The 21,381-nt window shown below is 43.0% G+C and overlaps 1 protein-coding gene across 3 annotated transcripts in view; it reads right to left on the minus strand.

Annotated features, from left to right (window-relative positions):
- Window positions 1-21,381, minus strand: part of ADAMTSL3 (ADAMTS like 3) — a 634,062-nt gene that overhangs the window by 228,075 nt on the left and 384,606 nt on the right. For all 3 annotated transcript variants that reach the window (XM_040342560.1, XM_040342561.1, XM_040342563.1), the window contains exons 5-6: window positions 15,263-15,308; window positions 3,569-3,805 (exon numbers count right to left, since the gene is read on the minus strand). In XM_040342560.1, coding sequence (XP_040198494.1) covers window positions 3,569-3,805; window positions 15,263-15,308 — 283 coding nt within the window. The remainder of the gene's footprint in view (window positions 1-3,568; window positions 3,806-15,262; window positions 15,309-21,381) is intronic.

Genomic DNA, 21,381 nt, shown 5'->3' on the forward strand with positions numbered 1-21,381 from the left:
AGACTAACTTTACTAGAATACATTAAGCTTGTGTATTACAGGGGTATTTATATTTAAAAAGTTAAATTGTGGCCGGAACTCCACTTTAAAATGAGCACTTTTGAATTCGAACATTCGAGTCCCATAGACGTCAATGGGGTTCTAAATGTTTGCACGAACGTTCGGTCCGTTCGAAGGTTCTGGTGCGAACCGAATGGGGGGTGTTCGGCTCATCCCTAATCCCTACATAGAAGTCACTGTGGAACGAATTATCTGAGTTTCCATTGACTTCTATGGGGAAACTCGCTTTGATATACGAGTGCTTTGGATTACAAGCATTCTTCTGGAACGAATTATGCTCATAATGCAACATTCCACTGTAAATGCATATGCAATATTTAATATTTACCTGACTTAAAAGATAATGAAAGGTTAAGAATGTATATTTTAAGCCTTGAATATATAGAAAAACAATAAAATTAAATTAAATAAAAAAACAATTATACTCCCTTTATATTTTGCATTCATAGTGATTGAGACGGCTGGCAATATCACATATCATTTCTGCAATTCTTTTTATGAACATTCATATATCTCCTACAATCAGATCTTCTTTATGCACTTCTCGGTTGGCCAGTATATATACCACCAGTTTACTGCCTAGTTTTCTGATTAAAGCTGAAAAGGAGTCTGTCATATTTTCCACTCCGAGGGAAAAAAAAAATCCCTGATGTCAGGGAGATGATTGAGAATTGCTTTTTCAAGCGGTGTCAGTTTTATGGTCCATTTAATTGGCTGATATCACCAAACTCGTGTATTTGCTGACAAAGTTACACCAGACACGAGCGCCAATGTTGAAATGGAAACCACCTTCCCTTCTGGGTTTTTTTTTTTTTTTTTTTTGGCTAATGTAAAGTACATAAAATTTTTGGCAAGAAATGACAGAAAAGCGTACAAAAGAAAAATGCTCACATTCCCTCCAGCTTGCATTGGTACATGTAACTGACGCTTTCATTTTTAACTGATAAGTCTGCAGTAATGATGCATTAAACAGTTCACACTTTACATGTGATGCTTGGAGTAAAAGAAAAACATCAATCAGACTAATGTGGAATGTTAGAGGCCAGCGGAATATAAATTAGCGACATTTTATGGCTAACTAACTACATGAAAAGGTGAAGCTTAGGCATTTTCACATTTTCATCTAAGCCACTGTGCCACTGGAAGTACTCAGGGGTCTTTGCTTCTGTATCTGAGGAATACACAAAAGAGTTGACCGTTCTCGAAGAAGTCAGTTCTTGTTGACATTTAACCACTTGCCTACTGGGCATTTTTGGCCCCTTCCTGCCCAGGCCAATTTTCAGCTCTCAGTGCTGTCACACTTTGAATGACAATTGGGTGGTCATGCAACACTGTACTCATATGAAATTTTTATATATTTTTTTCACACAAATAGAGTTTTATTTTGGTAGTATTTAACCACTTCCGGACCGCCTCATGTACATATACGTCGGCAGAATGGCACGGACAGGCACATTGGCGTACCTGTACGTCCCTGCCTAGACGTGGGTCGGGGGTCCGATCGGGACGGGGTTCCCGTGGCTTCAGGAGCGATCCGGGACGAGGGCGCGGCTATTCGTTTCTAGCCGCCCCCTCGCGATCGCTCCCCGGAGCTGAAGAACGGGGAGAGCCGTATGTAAACACGGCTTCCCCGTCCTTCACTGTGGCGGCTGCATCGATCGAGTGATCCCTTTTATAGGAAGACTCGATCGATGACGTCAGACCTACAGCCACACCCCCCTACAGTTGTAAACACACACTAGGTGAACCCTAACTCCTACAGCGCCCCCTGTGGTTAACTCCCAAACTGCAACTGTAATTTTCACAACAAACAATGCAATTTAAATGCATTTTTTGCTGTGAAAATGACAATGGTTTGGGGGATATTTATTATAGCAAAAAGTAAAAAATATTGCATTTTTTTTCAAAATTGTCGCTCTATTTTTGTTTATAGCACAAAAAATAAAAACCGCAGAGGTGATCAAATACCACCAAAAGAAAGCTCTATTTGTGGGAAAAAAAGGACGCCAATTTTGTTTGGGAGCCACGTCGCACGACCGCGCAATTGTCTGTTAAAGCGACGCAGTGCCGAATTGTAAAAACCCCTTGGGTCATTTAGCAGCATATTGGTCCGGTCCTTAAGTGGTTAATCACCACTGTTTTTTGTTTTTTTTTTGCTAAACTAAGACAAAAAAAGTTTTTCTTAACTTCTAATGAGGCTGCACTGATGGGCACTAATAGGCTACACTGATGGGCACTATTGAGGTGGCACTGATTTGGTGGCAATGATGGGAACTGATAAGCAACACTGAGGGGCACTGATAGACTGCACTGATGGGCACTAATGAGGAGGCACTGATGAGACTGCATTGATATGCAACACTGATGGGCACTGATAGACAGCACTGATGGGCACTAATAGGTAGAACTGAAGGGCACTGAAAGGCAGCACTGATAGGCAGCATTGATAGGAGGGACTGATGAGGAGGCACTGATTGGCAGCACTGATGGGCACTGATTGACAGAATTGACTGGAATTGATTTACAGCACTGATAGTCACTGATTGGTACTGATAGGCAGCACTGATGGGCACTGATAGGCAGAAGCGATGGGCACTGTTTAGGCTGTACTGATAATCAGGACACTAATAACCAGTGCTCTGATAATCAGTGCAGATGTCCCCTTTCATACTCGCTGGTCACTGTCCCTTTCCTCTTTTCAAGCTGTGACAGCGCAAGTGTGTTTACATCGTGATCAGCTGTGATTGACCACAGCTGATGATGTGGGCAAGAGCTGCAGTAATTGTCTCTTTATCCCTGATCTGTGATCAGCTGTGTTCGAAGGACACCGCAATCACAGAGCGCACAGGGTACCCACCACAGTGGGCTTGAGCGGGGGGCGGGGGTAATCAAGGTAGGACATCATCTGATGCCCTCCCAGAACTGGCCCGACCGTGCTGTAGCTATCATTTTTAGCACGTGATAAGAGCCAGAGGCTCTAATAGGCTTCAAAAAAGGTGGGCTTGGGGTGCAGAGCACTGTGCCCGAAGCCCACCCACTTGTGTGACAATAGCAAATTAATATTTACTATTTAACACTGATTCTCCACCCGGCCAATCAGGAAGCGAGTCATGAGACCTCTCACCCATTTGGCCGAAAGGAGGTCCGATTGGATTGGCCGCCAGGAGGTGGAGAGAGAAGCCACCACCCGCTGCCTGGAGATGGGGTAAGTGCGGGGCCCTGACTGACTGACTGACTGACAGACGGGGGGTGCCACCCGTGACCCCTGCGACAGAGGGGGGGGTTATGACGACGGATGGATTGTTTGCCACTGGATATTAAGCTCCTTGAGGGCAGGGACTGATTTGAATGTACAATATATATGTGAAGCACTAAATTAACAGCGCTATATATGTACTTGTAATAAATAAATAATACAAATATTTGTAGAATGTAATCTGTGATCATAGCTGCAAGAATAACTTTGCTGGATGCCCACAATCCTGTCTTCTACAAATGAAAAACGTACCTGGCAAATACCGCTGATGCACATATCTGCAGAGTCTGTGTTACACCGGGTACCATCTAGAACTTTTGGAGCAAGTTCCACGACTAGGTTTTTCCCCACCGCTTGACATTTCAGAGCACAGGGAGCTGTGGCATCATTATATACTGGCTGCCATTCATAATACTGCCCCTGGTACTTCACATCATTGTGTGCGGAACACTGCTGGGCCCTGAAGTCTCCAACATCAGAAGGACAGTCCTGCAAAATAAAAGTGGAACTTGAGTCAGAAAATTAAGTTCTGCTAGATAACTTCAGGCTGGATCCTATTGCAGATATAGCTATGTAAAAAATCCACATAAGTGTCTGTATTGTTTAAAATCCAGTAATGCACTTTCTCTGCACATGCTCAGTTGCTCTCTATTTCTATCCATTTTTAGGCACTGTACAGATTTGTAGAGGCCGATCTGCTGTCAACTTTAGCCCAGGTTCACACCAGTACGATCACAGTGTGAACTGCCTGCGAAAGAGATGCGATATGAGAACCAGCGCTGTAATCGCTCTGTTTCCCGCATCGTATTAGTGTGAACCTAGAAATTAAACCCTCCTAACCTTTACAGCCAAGAAAGCTGCTTCTGTTTGATCTGCAACTGCCATGGTGCTGCACACGTGATCAGTTACGACACTAGCCATTCAATGTTTTGACAGTTTGGCTGAGGACACAAGGAAATGTTGGAGGGCCAGATTCTTGTAGTTCCTGCGGCGGCGTCGCGTAAGCTATTTACACTACGCCGCCCCAACTTACAGGAGCAAGTGCTGTATTCCCCAAACACTTGCTCCGTAGTTTGCGGCGGCGTAGTGTAATTGGCCCGGCGTATCCCCGCGTAATTCCAAGGGGGCGGCTTGTATTTAAATTAAGCGCGCCCCCGTCCAGTTCGAACTGCGCATGCGCCAGGCTTAAAATAACCCAGTGCGCATGCTCCAGTTCTCGACGGAAAGTCGTATTCTAGAACGACTTAGGAAAACGACGTACCCGACGGGAAAAGACGACGCGGACCCGACGTCATACTTAACATGGCATACGTGGGACTGACGTAAGGTTACCCCTCATATAGCAGGGGTAACCTTACGCTTACGCAAACGACGTAAGCGACGGTTACGCGACGCGATTTCGTTCGGGAATCGGCGTATCAGGCTCATTTGCATAAACAAATGAGACCTGAACGTAAATGCCACCTAGCGGCCGGCGGCGAATTACATTTAAGATCCGACAGTGTAAGTGACTTACACATGTCGGATCTTCAGCGTATCTATTGCGAAAATGATTCTAGGAATCACTCGCATAGATACGCGGGTCAAAAAAGAGAGATACGACGGAGTTTCCTGAGATACTCCGTCGTAACTCTTCTGAGAATATGGCCCAGAGTTAGCAACCACGACATTCCAGGAATGTACCAGTATTTTGAAACCGTTAAATCTATGGGTTTAATTCCGCTATATGCTTTACTGCTCTTCAGAGGCTCTGGGCTTCAGCAAAATGTCAGCCTCCAGAAAGAACAACAATCCTGGAGGCAATTTACAGCACATACTCATTTTGGTGGCATAATTATGAATGTGGAATGTATGTTCCTTGCTAAAGAACATATCTACTGATACTCCGGCGTATTTTCAAATTTGCCGCGTCGTATCTTTAGTTTGAATCCTCAAACCAAGATACGACGGCTTTTGGCTTCGATCCAACAGGCGTACGGCTTTGTACGCCTTCGGATCGTAGGTGTAATACTTCGGCGCCCACTGGGTGGAGTTTGCGTTGTTTTCCGTGTCGTGTATGCTAATTAGCTGTTTACGACGATTCACAAAGGTACGCGCGGTCGTCGCATTCTCTTACGTTGTCGCTAGTCGGCTTTTCCTGGCGTATAGTTAAAGCTGGTATTTCGTGGCGTATAGATAGACCTGCCATGTTAAATTTATTTTTTGCGTAAGTCGTCCGTGAATAGGAAAGGACGTAACTCACGTCGACGGTCAAAAAATGACGTCGGTGCAACGTCATTTCGCGCAAAGCACGGCGGGAAATTTAAAAACGGAGCATGCGCAGTACGTTCAGCACGGGAACGCGCCTAATTTAAATGATACACGCCCCATTTGAATTAGGCTGGCCTGCGCCGGACGGATTTACGCTACGCCTCCGCAAGTTTACAGGCAAGTGCTTTGTGAATCAAGCACTTGCCCGTAAAACTTGCGGCGGTGTAACGTAAATGCAATACGTTACGCCGCCGAAATTCTACCTGAATCTGGCCCATTATTTTTTTATTAAGTTGTCATGGGTAAAGTTCCGCTTTAGGAAGAATGTTTAAATGTTACCAAATATAAGAGGTTCCATTTACTATATTAAGAATTTTATATATATATATACTCTGTTTATATAGTATCTCAGGCAAGAAAATAGGGAATGTCATATAAAACGTTTGACTAGAGGTGTTTGTGAAGACATGAAATGGGAAACCTCCAAAGCATATTATAGAAATGTGTAGGCCGAGACAGGTTTAGCTGTCTTTAGCTGTCTTTCCAGCAGATTAAAAGCCAATCAGTCTTCTACCACTAAGATATGAAACTACGATTTGCTTTACTTGTGTGTTTCTTTTAGTCAACTTTCAATCATTATGAACTGAGTTGAAAAATGGTTAGTGAAAACAAGTTAGAGGTCAAGCAAAAAAGCTGGTTGTTGCTTTTAGCATGTAAAATATAACTCTAAGTACATAATAATAGCGTACAGAAATTGGTTATTACTTTCGGTCAGATTTTGTTACGGGTTCTGTTGAAAGCGGTTTTAAAAACATGGACTAACCTTTAAGTAAATGAAGAAAAATGCATAGTAAAAACATGAACTTAATGTACACGGCCAGAAAAGTATTGATGTGCAGATCTGAATGACATTGGCCTTTCAGTAAGGTTAACATCTCAAAACAGAACTAGAGTGAAAGATGTTGTGTGCTGCCAAAGAGATGCTTGACTCCTCAATAAATGTGCTAACATCTGGAATAAATAGACTTTGTTATTACTGTAACTGAGAATCATGATCGGGTAGATTTTACCCAACCTGTAGCTGGTAACTTTAGCTGTCTCCCAACATTAAACAGCTTTACCGTTTTGACCAATGTAATAATTCACCGAGCTTAATACTGACAGACTATTCTCAATAAAATGACACCTGTATCAACTAATTGAACAATGAAGACATTATAGGAGTTTTTAAAGCCAATAAAAAAAGTACGGTATACCATGAATGTCTATCTAGAGATAAGCTACCAAGTTTTATCAAGTGCAATCAATATGCCTATGCCAACATTAAAACCTCTTTATAGAAGATGTATTCTTAGAAAGGTACAAATAGCTTATTCACTGGCATTTGACAACTGATATCACAAGTAATTAAAACAGCCGTGCTAAAGACTTTAAATACCGAAACCCTTCGGGACATCACCATTAGATGAAACATGTTGGGGTGGAGCCAGACAGGCTGAGGTCACCTTGTATTGCACTTACTGCTGATGGGTATTCGGAATGTTTGTGCCGATTGGCGCTATGGTATATTGGCATATACTGTATGAATGTTTTTAATCCTTTTTAATGAACTAATTTTACTATACATAGTGAAGTATTTTGGTTCCGCTTTCATGTATACAGTAAAACCTTGGATTGGTCTGAAGCCTCGTACACACGACCAAGTTTCTCGGCAAAAAAACAGAAAGAAACTTGCTGGGAGATATTTTTTTGCCGAGGAAACCGGTCGTGTGTACATTTTCGTCAAGGAAACTGTCGAGAAACTCGACGAGCCAAAAAGAGAGCACATTCTCTATTTCCTTGACGGGAATGGAGAAAATTGGCTTGTCGAGTTCCTCGACAGCCTAACAAGGAACTCGACGAGGAAAACGATGTGTTTCGCCCGTCAAGTTCCTTGGTCGTGTGTACGAGGCCTGGGAGTGTTTTGCAAGACAAGCAAATCTTTTTTATACATTTTGACTTAAATGAGCGATGTCTTGATATACAAGTAGCGTCACGTCACAACTGACTATAAAAGAGAAGAGAGGCTCCTCAAATGTAGCAATATGGTTACATTTATGGCCCTTTCACACTGGGGCATTGGCGGCAGCGGTGGTAAAGCGCCGCTGTCGTATTTGTGGGGGTATTCCGCCGCTAGTGGCATGGGGCCCTTAAGCAGTGCCCGAGTGCCCGAATGGTCAGTCCGCCCCTGGGTTTTAGTGATTACGATTTAGAGGTTGGTTAGGGGTAAATTTTGCATTGTGTTATAAGGCTAAGGGATGAGGTTAGATTTCAAGGAGTTAAAAGTTATGTTAGGGTTTGGCATTTAGGGTTAAATGCAAATCTACACATGATTTGTGTGCCACTGACAATGTTTACATCCTTCCATCAAAAACTGCTCTGTACTGGCCTTGCTTGCACAATACATCCCATAAACCGCCTGCTTCATGATGTGCTGTTATGGATCTTTTCCTTTGACCTCTATAGAACCAGCTATGGAACCAGAGACACATTTCCAGCTGTTAGCTAAAGATTTTCACTTAGGGATGTAAGCATTGCTAGAGGCCATGATAGAGGGGTAAGTATGTCCCTGGGGAGAGTGGGGTGCACTTTAAGAAGGTTAAGACTTGTACACACTATCAGTTTCTTTCGTTCAACCAAGCAGGCTAACTATCCAATGCTGTACTAACTATCCCGGTTCTCTCAAGGGAGAGGAGACAGATCGTGTGTTCATACTAAGTATGAACACCAATCTCTCTCCTCCCCTAGTTAGTCAATTAAAGCGACGCAGTGCCGAATCGCAAAAAAAAATGGCCTGGTCATTGAGCAGCCAAATCTTCCGGGGCTGAAGTGGTTAAGATAACAAACCTTCTGCCTTTAGAACCACTTTAAAGGGGTTGTAAAGGTTTGTATTTTATTTTCTAAATAGATTCCTTTAAGCTAGTGCATTGTTGGTTCACTTACCTTTTCCTTCAAATTCCCTTCTAAATGTTTTTTTTTCTTTGTCTGAATTTCTCACTACCTGTTTCTCCTCAGTAAGCTTTCCACCATCATCCGAGCGGTGGAAAGTCATTTAGAACAGCTTACCGAGGAGAAACAGGAAGTGAGAAATTCAGACAAAGAAAACAAAGGAAAAAAATAACATTTAGAAGGGAAATCGAAGGAAAAGGTAAGTGAACCAATGTACTAGCTTAGAGCCCATTCACACAGGGGCAACACGACTTCTAGCACCTTTGGGAGGCAACTTGGACACGACTTGAGTATGAATCATCAGGCAACTTACAAGGCAACTTCAAGTTGCCTCCAGGACTGTGGGAGGGGTTTGCCTGACAAATGTATGTTATCTTCCTGTATTGTTGCTTCAGTTAAGACAGTGATCCGACTTCTGAGGTGACTTCCATTAAAATCAATGGGTACAAGTTGCCTACAAGTCGGATTGAAGTAGTACAGGAACCTTTTCTGAAGTCGGAGCGACTTCAGTAGTGTACATTAAGATGGCTCCCATTCACTTCCATTCATTTTGGGAAGGATTTATCCATGACAATTTTCAACATGTTATAGGTCAACTGTACTGTTGGAGTATCAAAAAGGCAGCAAGGACCAATCAGGATCCCTTGGGAGGTGAACAAACCATAGGGTCCATATTCACTCAGGCTTCAGAATCTTTTATAATTGCGCCCATTTTCTCATTAATCAGGAACAGCGTCATCCTATTTTACGTGAGTAACCATGAGATTAGAAGACCACCATGCCTTTGCCACAATTTGCTTTGCGTTACAACCAAACAATTTCATATTTGTCCTGTGACAAAGATGACACCTAACTTGTACAGATGGGTATAGTACTATTTAAGTGTATTGAGGTCATCACTTTGCATACAATAAGTGCTAGGTTAGAGAATCCTTACAGACATTATGTTTCTAAAAGAAATAATTGATCTCACAAAGGATTAGAGCGACTATAATAATGACTATTTGTCACAACCCAGGAAAACACTTAGTAGAACACAGACGTAGATAGTGTAAACGGAGTGTATGTTTTGACCTGCATTCCGGCTTTGTGGCCCCTGTGAAATAATGACCACTTTCAAGAGTCTTATTAATCTGTATTCAGTTGGGTAACATGAGCTGGATAGATCGCAGAATGGTACAGGGTAATTATGGTTTAAAAAAAGATCACTTCATGTGAATGAATTGTGAAGTCCAGTCCAGTCTCAGAATATTTACAACTAGAATTTTTTATTAATGTGTTCATATATATTATTTTTTGGGGGGTGGGAATTGGCGTCAACATGCTTTTTACTATATATGGAGCTCTAAGTTGTTTTAACTTTAAAGGGTCACTAAAGGAAAAAAAATGTTTTGCTGAAATGACTGTTTATTGGGTATAGAGACATAAAAGTTAACTGATTCCTTTTAAAAATGATTAAAAATGTAATTTAATCTATCATATAATGTGCCTCTAGTTTCACTTTCGATTTTAAAGGTACATACATGAAGTTCCGGGTGAGAGGTGAGTCGGGAAGACTCACAGAACAAAAACAAACAAATCCAGGGCAGTGTTTTGTTTTTAAAATGAATCTGATTGGTTCTGAGGAGTTTTAGACACACAGTAATGACAGCTTAGACCACCGTGAAAATCTCCCAGTATGATGGTTATAAGGAAACAGGCAACCAGGAAGTGTGGAGATCACAGCAGAATTACAGCTACTTCAAAGCAAAAACGAACAATGAGGACATGAAACCAGTACTGCAGTAAGGTAAAGGAAGCTATTTAGCTAAAAAAAAAAATCCTTTAGTGACCCTTTAAAGCGGGTTCACACTGGGGCGACTCGTCAGGCGACTCAGCTGCCTGACAAGTCGCGTCCCATTGTATTCAATAGAAACTTTCTAATAGGAGCGACGCACTTAGAAAAAGGTTCTTGTATGACTTTGGGGGCGACTCGGGGCGACTTGCATTGACTTCTATACAGAAGTAATTTTGCAAGTCACCTCTGAAGTCGTCTTTAGGACGCCTTGCCGAGTCGCCCCCGAAGTCGTGCCGCCCCAGTGTGAACCGGCTCTAAGCTGGACAACAGAGAATTGTATTACCTCTCTCACTATCCCTTTCATACCATCATATTTTGTTTTGCTGCTGAATAAACCCACAACCTTCTGGAAATACAAGGTACCGTGACCTTCCAAATATAACATAAAGAAGATAACATTGTTGTAACGGAGTGACAAACAGAGACTTTGGAAGGATGAGGGTACTCCTGTACCGGCGTCACCAAGGAGTCTTATGTCTAGGGTCACCTTATGTCCGATAGGGCCATAGGGTGACTGAGAAATTATATCCTAAATTACAGGACAGGGGACATTACTGATAGCTCATATTGCAGGAGATATTGCAAAGTGTTGGTTTATTCTATGACTCATCTCTCTGTGTAGACTGTTGACATGTTAAATGAGGCTGGCTCTTGAAAGGCCTTTCATTGTGTGATAACACTATGTAAAGCCTATTGATGCTCAGGTGTGAATACCTTTCTGTCGGAGACAGACCGTCTGTCTACAGATGTGGATTGAGGGGAAATCATTGTGTGATGGTGTTTTGTTGAATTCTGTTAATGAAGGAATGTGACTTCTCAGGTGCAGTGATTAGGTCATGTTAATTATAGACCGGCGCCGAAAAGTCAGGAATGTTTAACAATTAGCCATCTGAAGGTGTAATGAAGCCCCCCCCAGGGTGTGATGGGTGGGTGGAGAGTTTGATTGTTCCTGTGATCACTGAAGCATGCCTTGAAAACTGTATATAAACTTGAGAGCTAACCATTAAAAGTGTTCATATATTTTGAAACCAGTAACAGAACAAGTCTTGTTATTCTGGGAAATGGGATGTCTGATGTCTGTTGGATGGTTGGAGTGTCAGATGAGCTGTCGTGGGTTGATGGAAGGTCGTAGACGGTGGTGACCTTTACAATTGTAAATGTGATTTGACTCTACATGTTGGGGTTGATTTACTAAAGGCAAAAAGTTGTTCACTTTGCAAGAAAAGTAGCACCTCGCAGGAATTTGTCCCAGAGCTTAGTTAATGTGGTAAAGTTTCACTTTGCAAAGAATAGCCAATAATCATGAGCAAGGAAAGTTGAAAGAAATAGCATTTTTGCTTTCACATGATTGGATGATGGAAGTCAGCAGAGCTTCACCTTATTCACTAAGCTCTGGGGCAAATTCTCTTGTAAGGTGCAACTTTCCTTGCAAAGTTAACAGTCTTTAGCCGCTTCAGCCCCAGAAGATTTTACCCCCTTCCTGACCAGAGCACTTTTTACAATTTGGCACTGCGTCACTTTAACTTGCGTGGTCATACAACGCAAAAGGCAAACAAAATTTGCGTCCTCTTTTCCCCACAAATAGAGCTTTCTTTTGGTGGTATTTGTTCACCTCTGCGTTTTTTTTTTTTTTGCGGTATAAACAAAAGAAGAGCGACAATTTTGAAAACAACACAATATCTTTTACTTTTTGCTATAATAAATATCCCATCCCCCCCCCCCCCCCAAAAAAAGTTTTTTTCCCCTCAGTTTAGTTATTCTACATATTTTTGGTAAAAAAAAAATGCAATAAGCGTATACCAGCCATGAATAAGCACTGATCTTGTGCGAAACGTCGGCTGTTCCCCTGTTCCTGTTTTTATGATTTGGTGATGTATTTGCTGTTTATTTGAAAAAAAGACAACCTGAACGTTTTTTTGGAGTGTGGCTATCCATCTTTCATCTACCTTTTATGCTTGCCTAGTGCACTGCCAGCACCCTTGGTATCCTGTTCTACACGTGTGACCATATAGTAGACCCACCTGGAGCGGTGACTCTCTTTCTTGTAAGCGTATACTGATTGGTTTGGGCAAAAGTTTTTGCATCTACAAAATAGGGGATAGAATTATGGCATTTTTATTATTATTTATTTTTTATTAGTAAGGTTGGCCGATCTGCGATTTTTTATCGGGATTGCGAAATTATGGCGGACACATCGGACACTTATGACACTTTTTTGGGACCATTGACAATTTTACAGTGATCAGTGCTATAAAAATGCACTGATCACTGTAAAAATGTCACTGGCTGGGAAGGGGTTAAAACTAGGGGGTGATCAAGGGGTTAACTGTGTTCCCTCTCTGCGTTCTAACTGAAGGGGGGATGGGATTTACTACGGGAAATGACTGATCATCTGTTCATACTTAGTATGAACAGATGATCAGTAATTTCTCCCCTGAGAGAACCGAGATCTGTGTGCTTTCACACACAGATCCTGTTTTTTTTCGCTGTGTAGCGAGCGATTGCGGGTGCCCAGTGGAAATCGCACCCCTAGTGGCCACAGGGCAAAGCGACATAACATAACGTAGTTTCGCTCAGCCCAGCCATGCTGCCGCAGTAAAACTGCGGGGGCTGGTCGGCAAGTGGTTAGTAAACCAACCCATATGGGGGGCATTTACTAAAACTGGTGCACACCACGGAATCTGGTGCAGCTCCGCAAAGAAACCAATCAGCTTCTAGGTTTCAGGTTTCATTGTCAAAGCTTAAAAGAGAAGTATGGTTTCTATTTATTTGCTAATCATACTTACCTAGGTGGATGCAGCATCAGTTTCTTACTTTCCAAAAAGGGTATTTTATCGTAAAAAAAAAAACAGTTATTAAAGCAACGTTCCACCCACAAATTTAACTTTGCATGAATCGCATCAATCCCACAAGTTGAAACAACATTGGGAGTTTTTTTTCTTCTAAGGGCACTGAGGCGAGGTACGTCATATCCCGTGGCGCCTTGGCTCCTGGGAGATGTGTGGCATCATTCCCAGGAGTCAGTGAGCATCGCCGCCTGATAGCATTGCATTATTTCCAAACAGGAAATGACGCGATGTAAGGCAGTGGTAAGTGCCATTTTTGATAAGGGCAACCAGGTGCTTGTTGCCATTGTTAGTCTTTTGTCTATAGAAGAGGCGACGGCGGTGGCATGAGACCGATGGGTTAAAAAACACAAAGAGAGCAGCGCCATCTAAGTGCAGCAGTAGTGAACTTTTAATCCATAAAAGACAAATGGGAACTCACAAGATCAATGAGATATCAGCACATGTTAGGTAAATAATGAGGTTCATCCACTCATGGGACTTTTTCCTATGCAAGATCGGGATGTGTATGCTGGGTAGCCAGCAGCACCTATTCTCAGTAGAAAACACTAATGGGCTTCACATGCGCACAATTAAGATGGGAGCGCGCTGCGGGATAAATATACTGTAAAGGTTAGTTTTAAAAAAAAAAAAAATACTGCACTACTACAGTGACCATTTTATATAATTAGCTTATTTAAAGCGGGAGTTCACCTGAATTTTTTTTTTTAACATTAGATTGAGGCTCATTTTGGTAAGCAGAATCGGGTGTTTTTTTTTTTAAATCTAAGCAGTACTTACCATTTTAGAGAGTGATGTTCTCCGCCGCTTCCGTGTATGGTCTTCGGGACTGGGCGTTCCTATTTGATTGAGAGGCTTCCGTCAGGCTTCCGACGGTCGCATACATCGCGTCACGAGTAGCCGAATGTCAGTGCGGCTCTATACGACGCCTGTGCACCGACGTTCGGCTACTTTCGGAAAATCGTGACGCGCTGTATGCGACCGTCGGAAGCCTGTCGGAAGCCTGTCAATCAAATAGGAACGTCCAGTCCCGCAGCCCATACCCGGAAGCGGTGTAGAACATCGCTCTCTAAAACGGTAAGTACTGCTTCGATTTAAAAAAAAACACCCGATTCTGCTTACCAAAATGAGCCTCAATCTAATGTTAAAAATTTAGTTTTTGGGTGAACCTTCACTTTAACAGTTAGTATAAAGGACATTTCGGGTGTCTTTTAAAAAAAAAAAAAAACAATACCAGCAAAAGAAAGATTTATCTGTCTTTTAAAAATTATTTAAAACTCAGCTGCAAACAGTGTTGCCCGATGGAGTACATGTCAGTCAAACTATCACATTGGTGAAAACAGAAAAAAGGCCTAGTAATGAAGAGTGTTGCAGGGTGGTGGTTGTAACGAAAAAAAAGGAAGGTAAAAAATATGATGGCTCAAGACATCTTTCACCAGCGGCCGTACAATTGGCGTGGATTGCTGGTGTAAGTGAACTCTACTGTAAAATTCTGCACCTGTGTTATAGAAGATGCGTCTTGTTTGTTGCAGAGTTTGTCCACAGGGGGCCAGTGTTGGGTTATAATATATGGAACAGACATTCGCTTTCATTCTCATAGCAAAATCACAATGACTTTTTAATGCAAGTGTAATAAACTACTAACAGATCTTTATGAAATTCTCACAATGATGTTCCTTTGATTTTAATGGACAAAAAAAAAATGTGTCTTTTTCTTGTGGGCAAGACGTCTGTAAATATTGGCTACTTCCAGATAAAGAAAATAATATTTTGTAAATCCCCTGTAAAGTGCACCTTCCTTGTGACACACATAAAATGTTGTGAATCACGGCCTGGCAGGAAGACTTGACTGAAGAAAGACAGCACCAGGATGTGTGAGTTCAAACCCCCGAGCTGTCAATGGCGTTAAATGAAGCAGAGGAAGAAGAAGTATAGGAAAACAGAGACAAGGACTTGCACCAACTTTAGACTTCGGAACTTGGAGACAATGGAGGAAAGGAAATGAATATTGGCATTGTGACTTACATTATTGCTGCATGTTCTGTAACGAATGTTTCGTCCTTCACAGCTCCTGAAATAGAACACAGTGGATGTCTGACTTTAATAATGACCAAATAAAATCTGTTATTTACATTCAGTTGCCTTTAAAGTTGTGATGCCAAGATTTAAAAATCTTTACTCATTACAGTAATAAATCCAAAAGCAAACACTTATTATATTGCAGATTACCAATTCTTAGATGCGATGGCTGCATTTGTTTTCTTTTTTAGGTTTGATTTTCTTTATTTTCACCTGGTGATCTGGCCAGTAAGTCTCTTCTTTTTATTTTTTTTGTTGCTTTTTAAAGAACAAGCTCTACTGTAGATGTAGCAGACACAGGGATGAGACCAGGGTTACTACCCTCTTATGAGTCATCACTTTTCTCTGCCCCCTACCCACCTTGAAGCACTGTCCCTTGGTTCCACCCCCTACCCACCTCCCAGCACCATCCCTTGGTTCCGCCCCCTACCCACCTCCCAGAACCATCCCTTGGTTCCACCCCCTACCCACCTCGAAGCACTGTCCCTTGGTTCCACCCCTACCCACCTCCCAGCACCATCCTTTGGTTCCACCCCCTACCCACATTGAAGCACTGTCCCTTGGTTCCACCCCTACCCACCTCCCAGCACCAACCCTTGGTTCCACCCCCTACCCACCTTGAAGCACTGTCCCTTGGTTCCACCCCCTACCCACCTCCCAGCACCATCCCTTGGTTCCACCCTCTACCCACCTTGAAGCACTGTCCCTTGGTTGCACCCTCTACCAACCTCCCAGCACCATCCCTTGGTTCCACCCCCTACCCACCTCCCAGCACCATCCCTTGGTTCCACCCTCTACCCACCTTGAAGCACTGTCCCTTGGTTCCACCCCCTACCTACTTCCCAGCACCATTCCTTGGTTCCACCCCCTACCCACCTTGAAGCACTGTCCCTTGGTTCCACCCCCTACCCACCTCTCAGCACCATCCCTTGCTTCCACCCCCTACCCATCTTGAAGCACTGTCCCTTGGTTCCACCCCCTACCCACCTCCCAGGACCATCCCTTGGTTCCACCCCCTACCCACCTCTAAGTATCACCCCCTTTGGAAAATACAGAATCAAGTATTATTTTGTGGTGCTACATAATTTGTATGGAATTTGTTAGCAGTGCACATGCGCCTATATGGCGGCGGCAGCGTATGTAGTAAATATCTCATAAACAGTGCACGTTTAACCTCCTTAGTGGTATTCCTGAGTGTGACTCGGGGTGAATTTTCAGTACCAAAAGTGGTAAGCCCGAGCCACACTCGGGATCGCATTGCAGGATCCATATACAGGTTACTTACCTTGTCCCCTGGAACCTGCGATGTCTCCCCGATGTGTCTGCGAGCCGTGTCTCCGCTCGATTCACAGTGCCGAGCTTCGTTCCCTGCGAGCGTTGCGACGCACAGGGACGGAGCTCGGAGCCAAATTCAAAAAGTGAAAAACACACAATACATAGAGTGCACTATAATCTTACAGATTACATTACTATATCAAATAATTACACATCCCATTTGTCCCTAGTGGTTAGTCCAGTGCCCTGCATGCAGTTTTATATTATAAATACTGTTCTTTCTGCCTGGAAACTGTAGATTGTCCCATAGCAACCAAAAAGTGTCCCTTTACGTCAAAAGTGGTTTTAGTGTTTTTGATTTGATTACATTATTGAATACATTTTATTATAATTATATTATTATTTGTTATAATTATTTATAGTTATTTTTTATATTATAATTTATGATTTTGTGTTTCAAACTTTATCATGCCTGGGAAGTCTACTAGACTCTTGTTTGGACAGATTTAATTGAGTTATTCCTAAGAATTATAGGCCTACGATATAAAATTACAAATTTTTCAATGCGAAACAACGTGCTGATCTGCAGCTCAGTGTATCCATTCAGACATGGAACTGCCATTTGGCCCCACCCCCTCTCTCCTGATTGGCTAACTGACTTTGATTGACAGCAGCGGGAGCTATTGGCACCGCTGCTGTGTCCCAACCAATCAGGAGGAAGGGTCCCCGGTAGCTGAGGAATTCATGGACATCGCTGGATAGAGACGGGGCTCAGGTAGGTATTAGTGGGTGCTGGGGCGGCTGCTACACACAGACGTTTTTTTTTTATCTTAATGTTCAAAAAAAAATTCTGACTTTGCAACTCCTTTAACCATGCCGATAGCATTTACAGTGTTAGCTGGGCATTGGGGGGAGAAGCAGTGGAGGTTCTTTTATCCCAGAATGCACTGAGAAATAATAGAGAACTAGGACAGAGCAACTCCAGACACTTCCTGTTTGTACAGGGCATGTGGTAACGTAATTTGCTTCTGTGTGCAGCCAAAAGCATCAACCAGCCAGCAATACTGAGCATTTTTGCCAGTGGCAAAGCAAAGTGTTGGTGCCAGCAACAGGCCATGCCAGAAAGCAAGTGTCGGTGCCAGCAAGCGAAAACTTTTGCTAATATGCACACAATTTGTGGTAAAGGGTATAGCAATGCCTCTTGGAAAGTCTCTGTAAGACTATGGGATGCATCCAATACCAACGCAACACCCTCCTTTTCTTCCACCGGGCCATTCTTTCCATGATCATCTTAAGCTGGACCAACCCAAAGTCAGTAAGATTGAAGTATAGAAATTAATCTTTCAGAGAATTCACAAAAATTGTGTCTCACACCACAACCAAATAACTACTCAAAGCAGAGATTCCCTTTACTTTAGTGGTTCTCAACCTTTCTAGTGCCATGACCCCTTGATAAAATTTCCCAAGTTGTGGGGACCCCTAACAGTAAAATAAATTTCGTAGCGTGGGTTGTCAGCACCCAAGGCAAGTAATTTGCGGCCCTAACCCACAGACATTTAGCGTTTCCCGAGTCCCTTCCACTCATACAGTATTGAACCCCCTTATGGTACATTTTAGGATGTACCACTTTTTGTTCTCCTTTCTTTCCCTTTTCCCCATCCCTCTCTCCAGCGGTCTTTCTTATTGTCTCTCCCTTTCTTTGTTTCTTCCCCTCTTTATCTCTCCCTTTCATGTATTCTCTATTTTTACTTCTTGGTGGGATGGGAGTTGGGATGAGTGGCAGTGCTGGCAGAGAGTTGGGATCAGTGGCTGTGCTGAGTGGAGTTTTGATCAGCCAACTTGGGTGCTCTTGATCAAGGACATCTGCTGATCTGATAACTGTAGTGGGTACTTTTAATGGCAACTATAATCACAGGTAGTGTTACTCACTGTGTCTTTGACTTTCTGGTGTCCCGTAGCAGTGACACCTATGCCAAAATCAGGAGATGGGGTCTCCTCCAGCCCCTCCCACTTCACATTTCTCACCAGTCAGCTGACCTCTAGTCTCTGCCCCCTCTCCCAGCCATGCCGTGAACTGAATGGGCGGCTGCAAAGTGGCTAAATGGGCGCCCGCGGGCTCCAGGGACAGCCTTGCTGGGCGGCCGCAAAAAGACTGGGAGAGCGGCGCAGACTTCAGGAACAGCCCAGGATTCGGTGACCCCTGGCAAATCATCATTCGACCCCCAAGGGTGTCCTGACCCCCAGGTTGAGAACCATTGCTCTACATCAACAACACCTGGCTTCAGGACCCACTAACAGGCCAGGTTTGCAAGATAACTGAAATACATCACAGGTGATATCATTTGCTGCTCAGTGATTGCAGTATTCTAGTCTGCATCTCCCCAAGGTAATACATAAAACCTGGCCTGTTATTAGGCCCTGAGGACAGGGTTGATGACCACTGCTCTACATCACTTCCCATTTAAGCACGTCCCCCTAGGAAACAACAAAACTTTCATAAGCATTTAACAAGCTTCCTTGCTGCTTTTTCAACACTTCAAAAACGCTACAAAAAATGTCAAACAATATAGGTGCATTAGTGAGCATTGCTTCATTCTTCATAATCAACACATGTGTGAACCAGCCCTTAGTCTCACCTTCTTCTCCATGTGTTCATTCACAAATACCCTTGTATCCTTTTCACAGAACACAAGGCTTACTATGAATGGGGAGAGTAGAGCATTGTGGTGCTGCGGGCACCCTCCACCATGTTGAATGGGCCTGCCCATCAGTAATCTCCCTCTAGGCAGCAACCTTCCAGCTGATCAACAACAATTTTTAGGTTAACAATCCCACTTCAGAGGGAACAGCCTTATTCTCCCTAAACTTAGACTGGGTACCGCCCCAAGTGAGAAGTCCTGTAATCCACATATTATTGGCAGCCCGTCTGTCCCTGGTAAGACACTGGAAAGACTCCCAACCACCTACCATGAATGAAATAATCCAAATAACACACATGCATGCCACCTACAATTATTATTTGCCTCATCTATAGGTAAATACCAAGCTGCCAGCTCATCATGGAAACTGCGGTTTGATTGGTATGACAAAGTTGGTCAATCAAATACCTTACTGCCTATTTTATGACCACTAGACTATTTTCTTGGTTGGACTGTTATATTGTCTTATTTGATTTTATTTATTTATAAATTCTATTTAAACTTTATTATTTTACAATATATCTTAAAATACAGATATATTATTTCACATCATATATCCTCTTCCCCCTCTCTCCTTGCCACAGACCCCCCCCCCCCCCCCCCTCAGATATCTATATTCCCACAAAGTTATTTATATATTTGTTTGTTCTTTTAAAATCAATCCACTTTTCCACTTTTTCCATTCACCCTGGAACCTTTCTGTATGATCTTCCTCTCGACCATTTAAGTCTTCCATACTAAGTATATACTAAATTCTTTTAAACAATTCCCTCACTGTAGGTTTTTCTGGATCCAACCACTTTTTAGGGATTACCCCATTGGCTGCATTTAATAGACATGGTACTAATGTATTTTTGTACTGTTTCATTGTTTTATTAGTATTATGAAATAAACAGTTCCATGGATCATGTGTTACCTCCTCTTCAGTAATCTCCTTTATATGTTTCCGCACCTCCTGCCAATACTCTCTAACCTTGGGGCATTCCCACCATATATGTGTCATAGTGCCCTGTGAATTACAGCCCCTCCAACACATTGGAGATTTCCCTGCCTGATATTTATCTGCTTTGACCGGAGTTATATACCATCTATGATTGATATAGGATACTAACGCCCTGGGTAACCTCTATCACCACTGCGCCAAAAAAAAAATAGCTTCTTATACGTGACCTGATCTGATAGCAGCTCATTTAACCACTTAAGGACCGCCTCCTGCACATATACGTCGGCAGAATGGCACGGCTGGGCACAAGCCGTGGGTCGCGGGCGGGCGCCCGTGACCCGGTCCGAAGCTCCGTGACCGCGGCCACGGGACCCCGCGGACCCGATTGCCGCTGGAGTCCCGCGTTCGGTCCCCGGAGCTGAAGAACAAGGAGAGCTGTGTGTAAACACAGCTTACCCGTTCTTCACTGTGGCGCTGTCATTGATTGTGTGTTCCCTGATATAGGGAAACACAATGAATGACGTCACACGTCCAGCCCCGCCCAATACAGTTAGAAACACATATGAGGTCACACTTAACCCCTTAACCCCCCCCTAGTGGTTTACTCCCAAACTGCAATTGGCATTTTCACAGTAAACAATGCATTTATATAGCATTTTTTGCTGTGAAAATGACAATTGTCCCAAAAATGTGTCAAAATTGTCCGATGTGTCCGCCATAATGTCGCGGTCACAAAAAAAAATCGCTGATCGCTGCCATTAGTAGTAAAAAAAAAATTATTAATAAAAATGCAATAAAACTATCCCCTATTTTGTAAACACTATGGGCCAGATCCTCAAAGAAGTTACGCTGGTGTATCTATTGATACGCCGCGTAACTTCTAGTTTGCTCCGGCGTATCTTTGTTTTGTATCCACAAAACAAGATACGCCTGAAGCTGTGCTAGATCCGACTGGCGTACGTCTTAGAACGCCATCGGATCGAAGTTGCATATTTACGCTGGCCGCTAGGTGGCACTTCCATCGAATTCCGAGTTGAGTATGCAAATTAACTAGATATGCAAATCCACAAACGTACGTCCGGCTGGCGCTTTTTTTACGTCGTTTCCGTAAGGCTTTTTTCTGCGTATAGTTACCCCTGCTATATGGG

Source organism: Rana temporaria, chromosome 3, assembly GCF_905171775.1.
Source record: "Rana temporaria chromosome 3, aRanTem1.1, whole genome shotgun sequence".
In the NCBI taxonomy this organism is placed as follows: domain Eukaryota; kingdom Metazoa; phylum Chordata; class Amphibia; order Anura; family Ranidae; genus Rana; species Rana temporaria.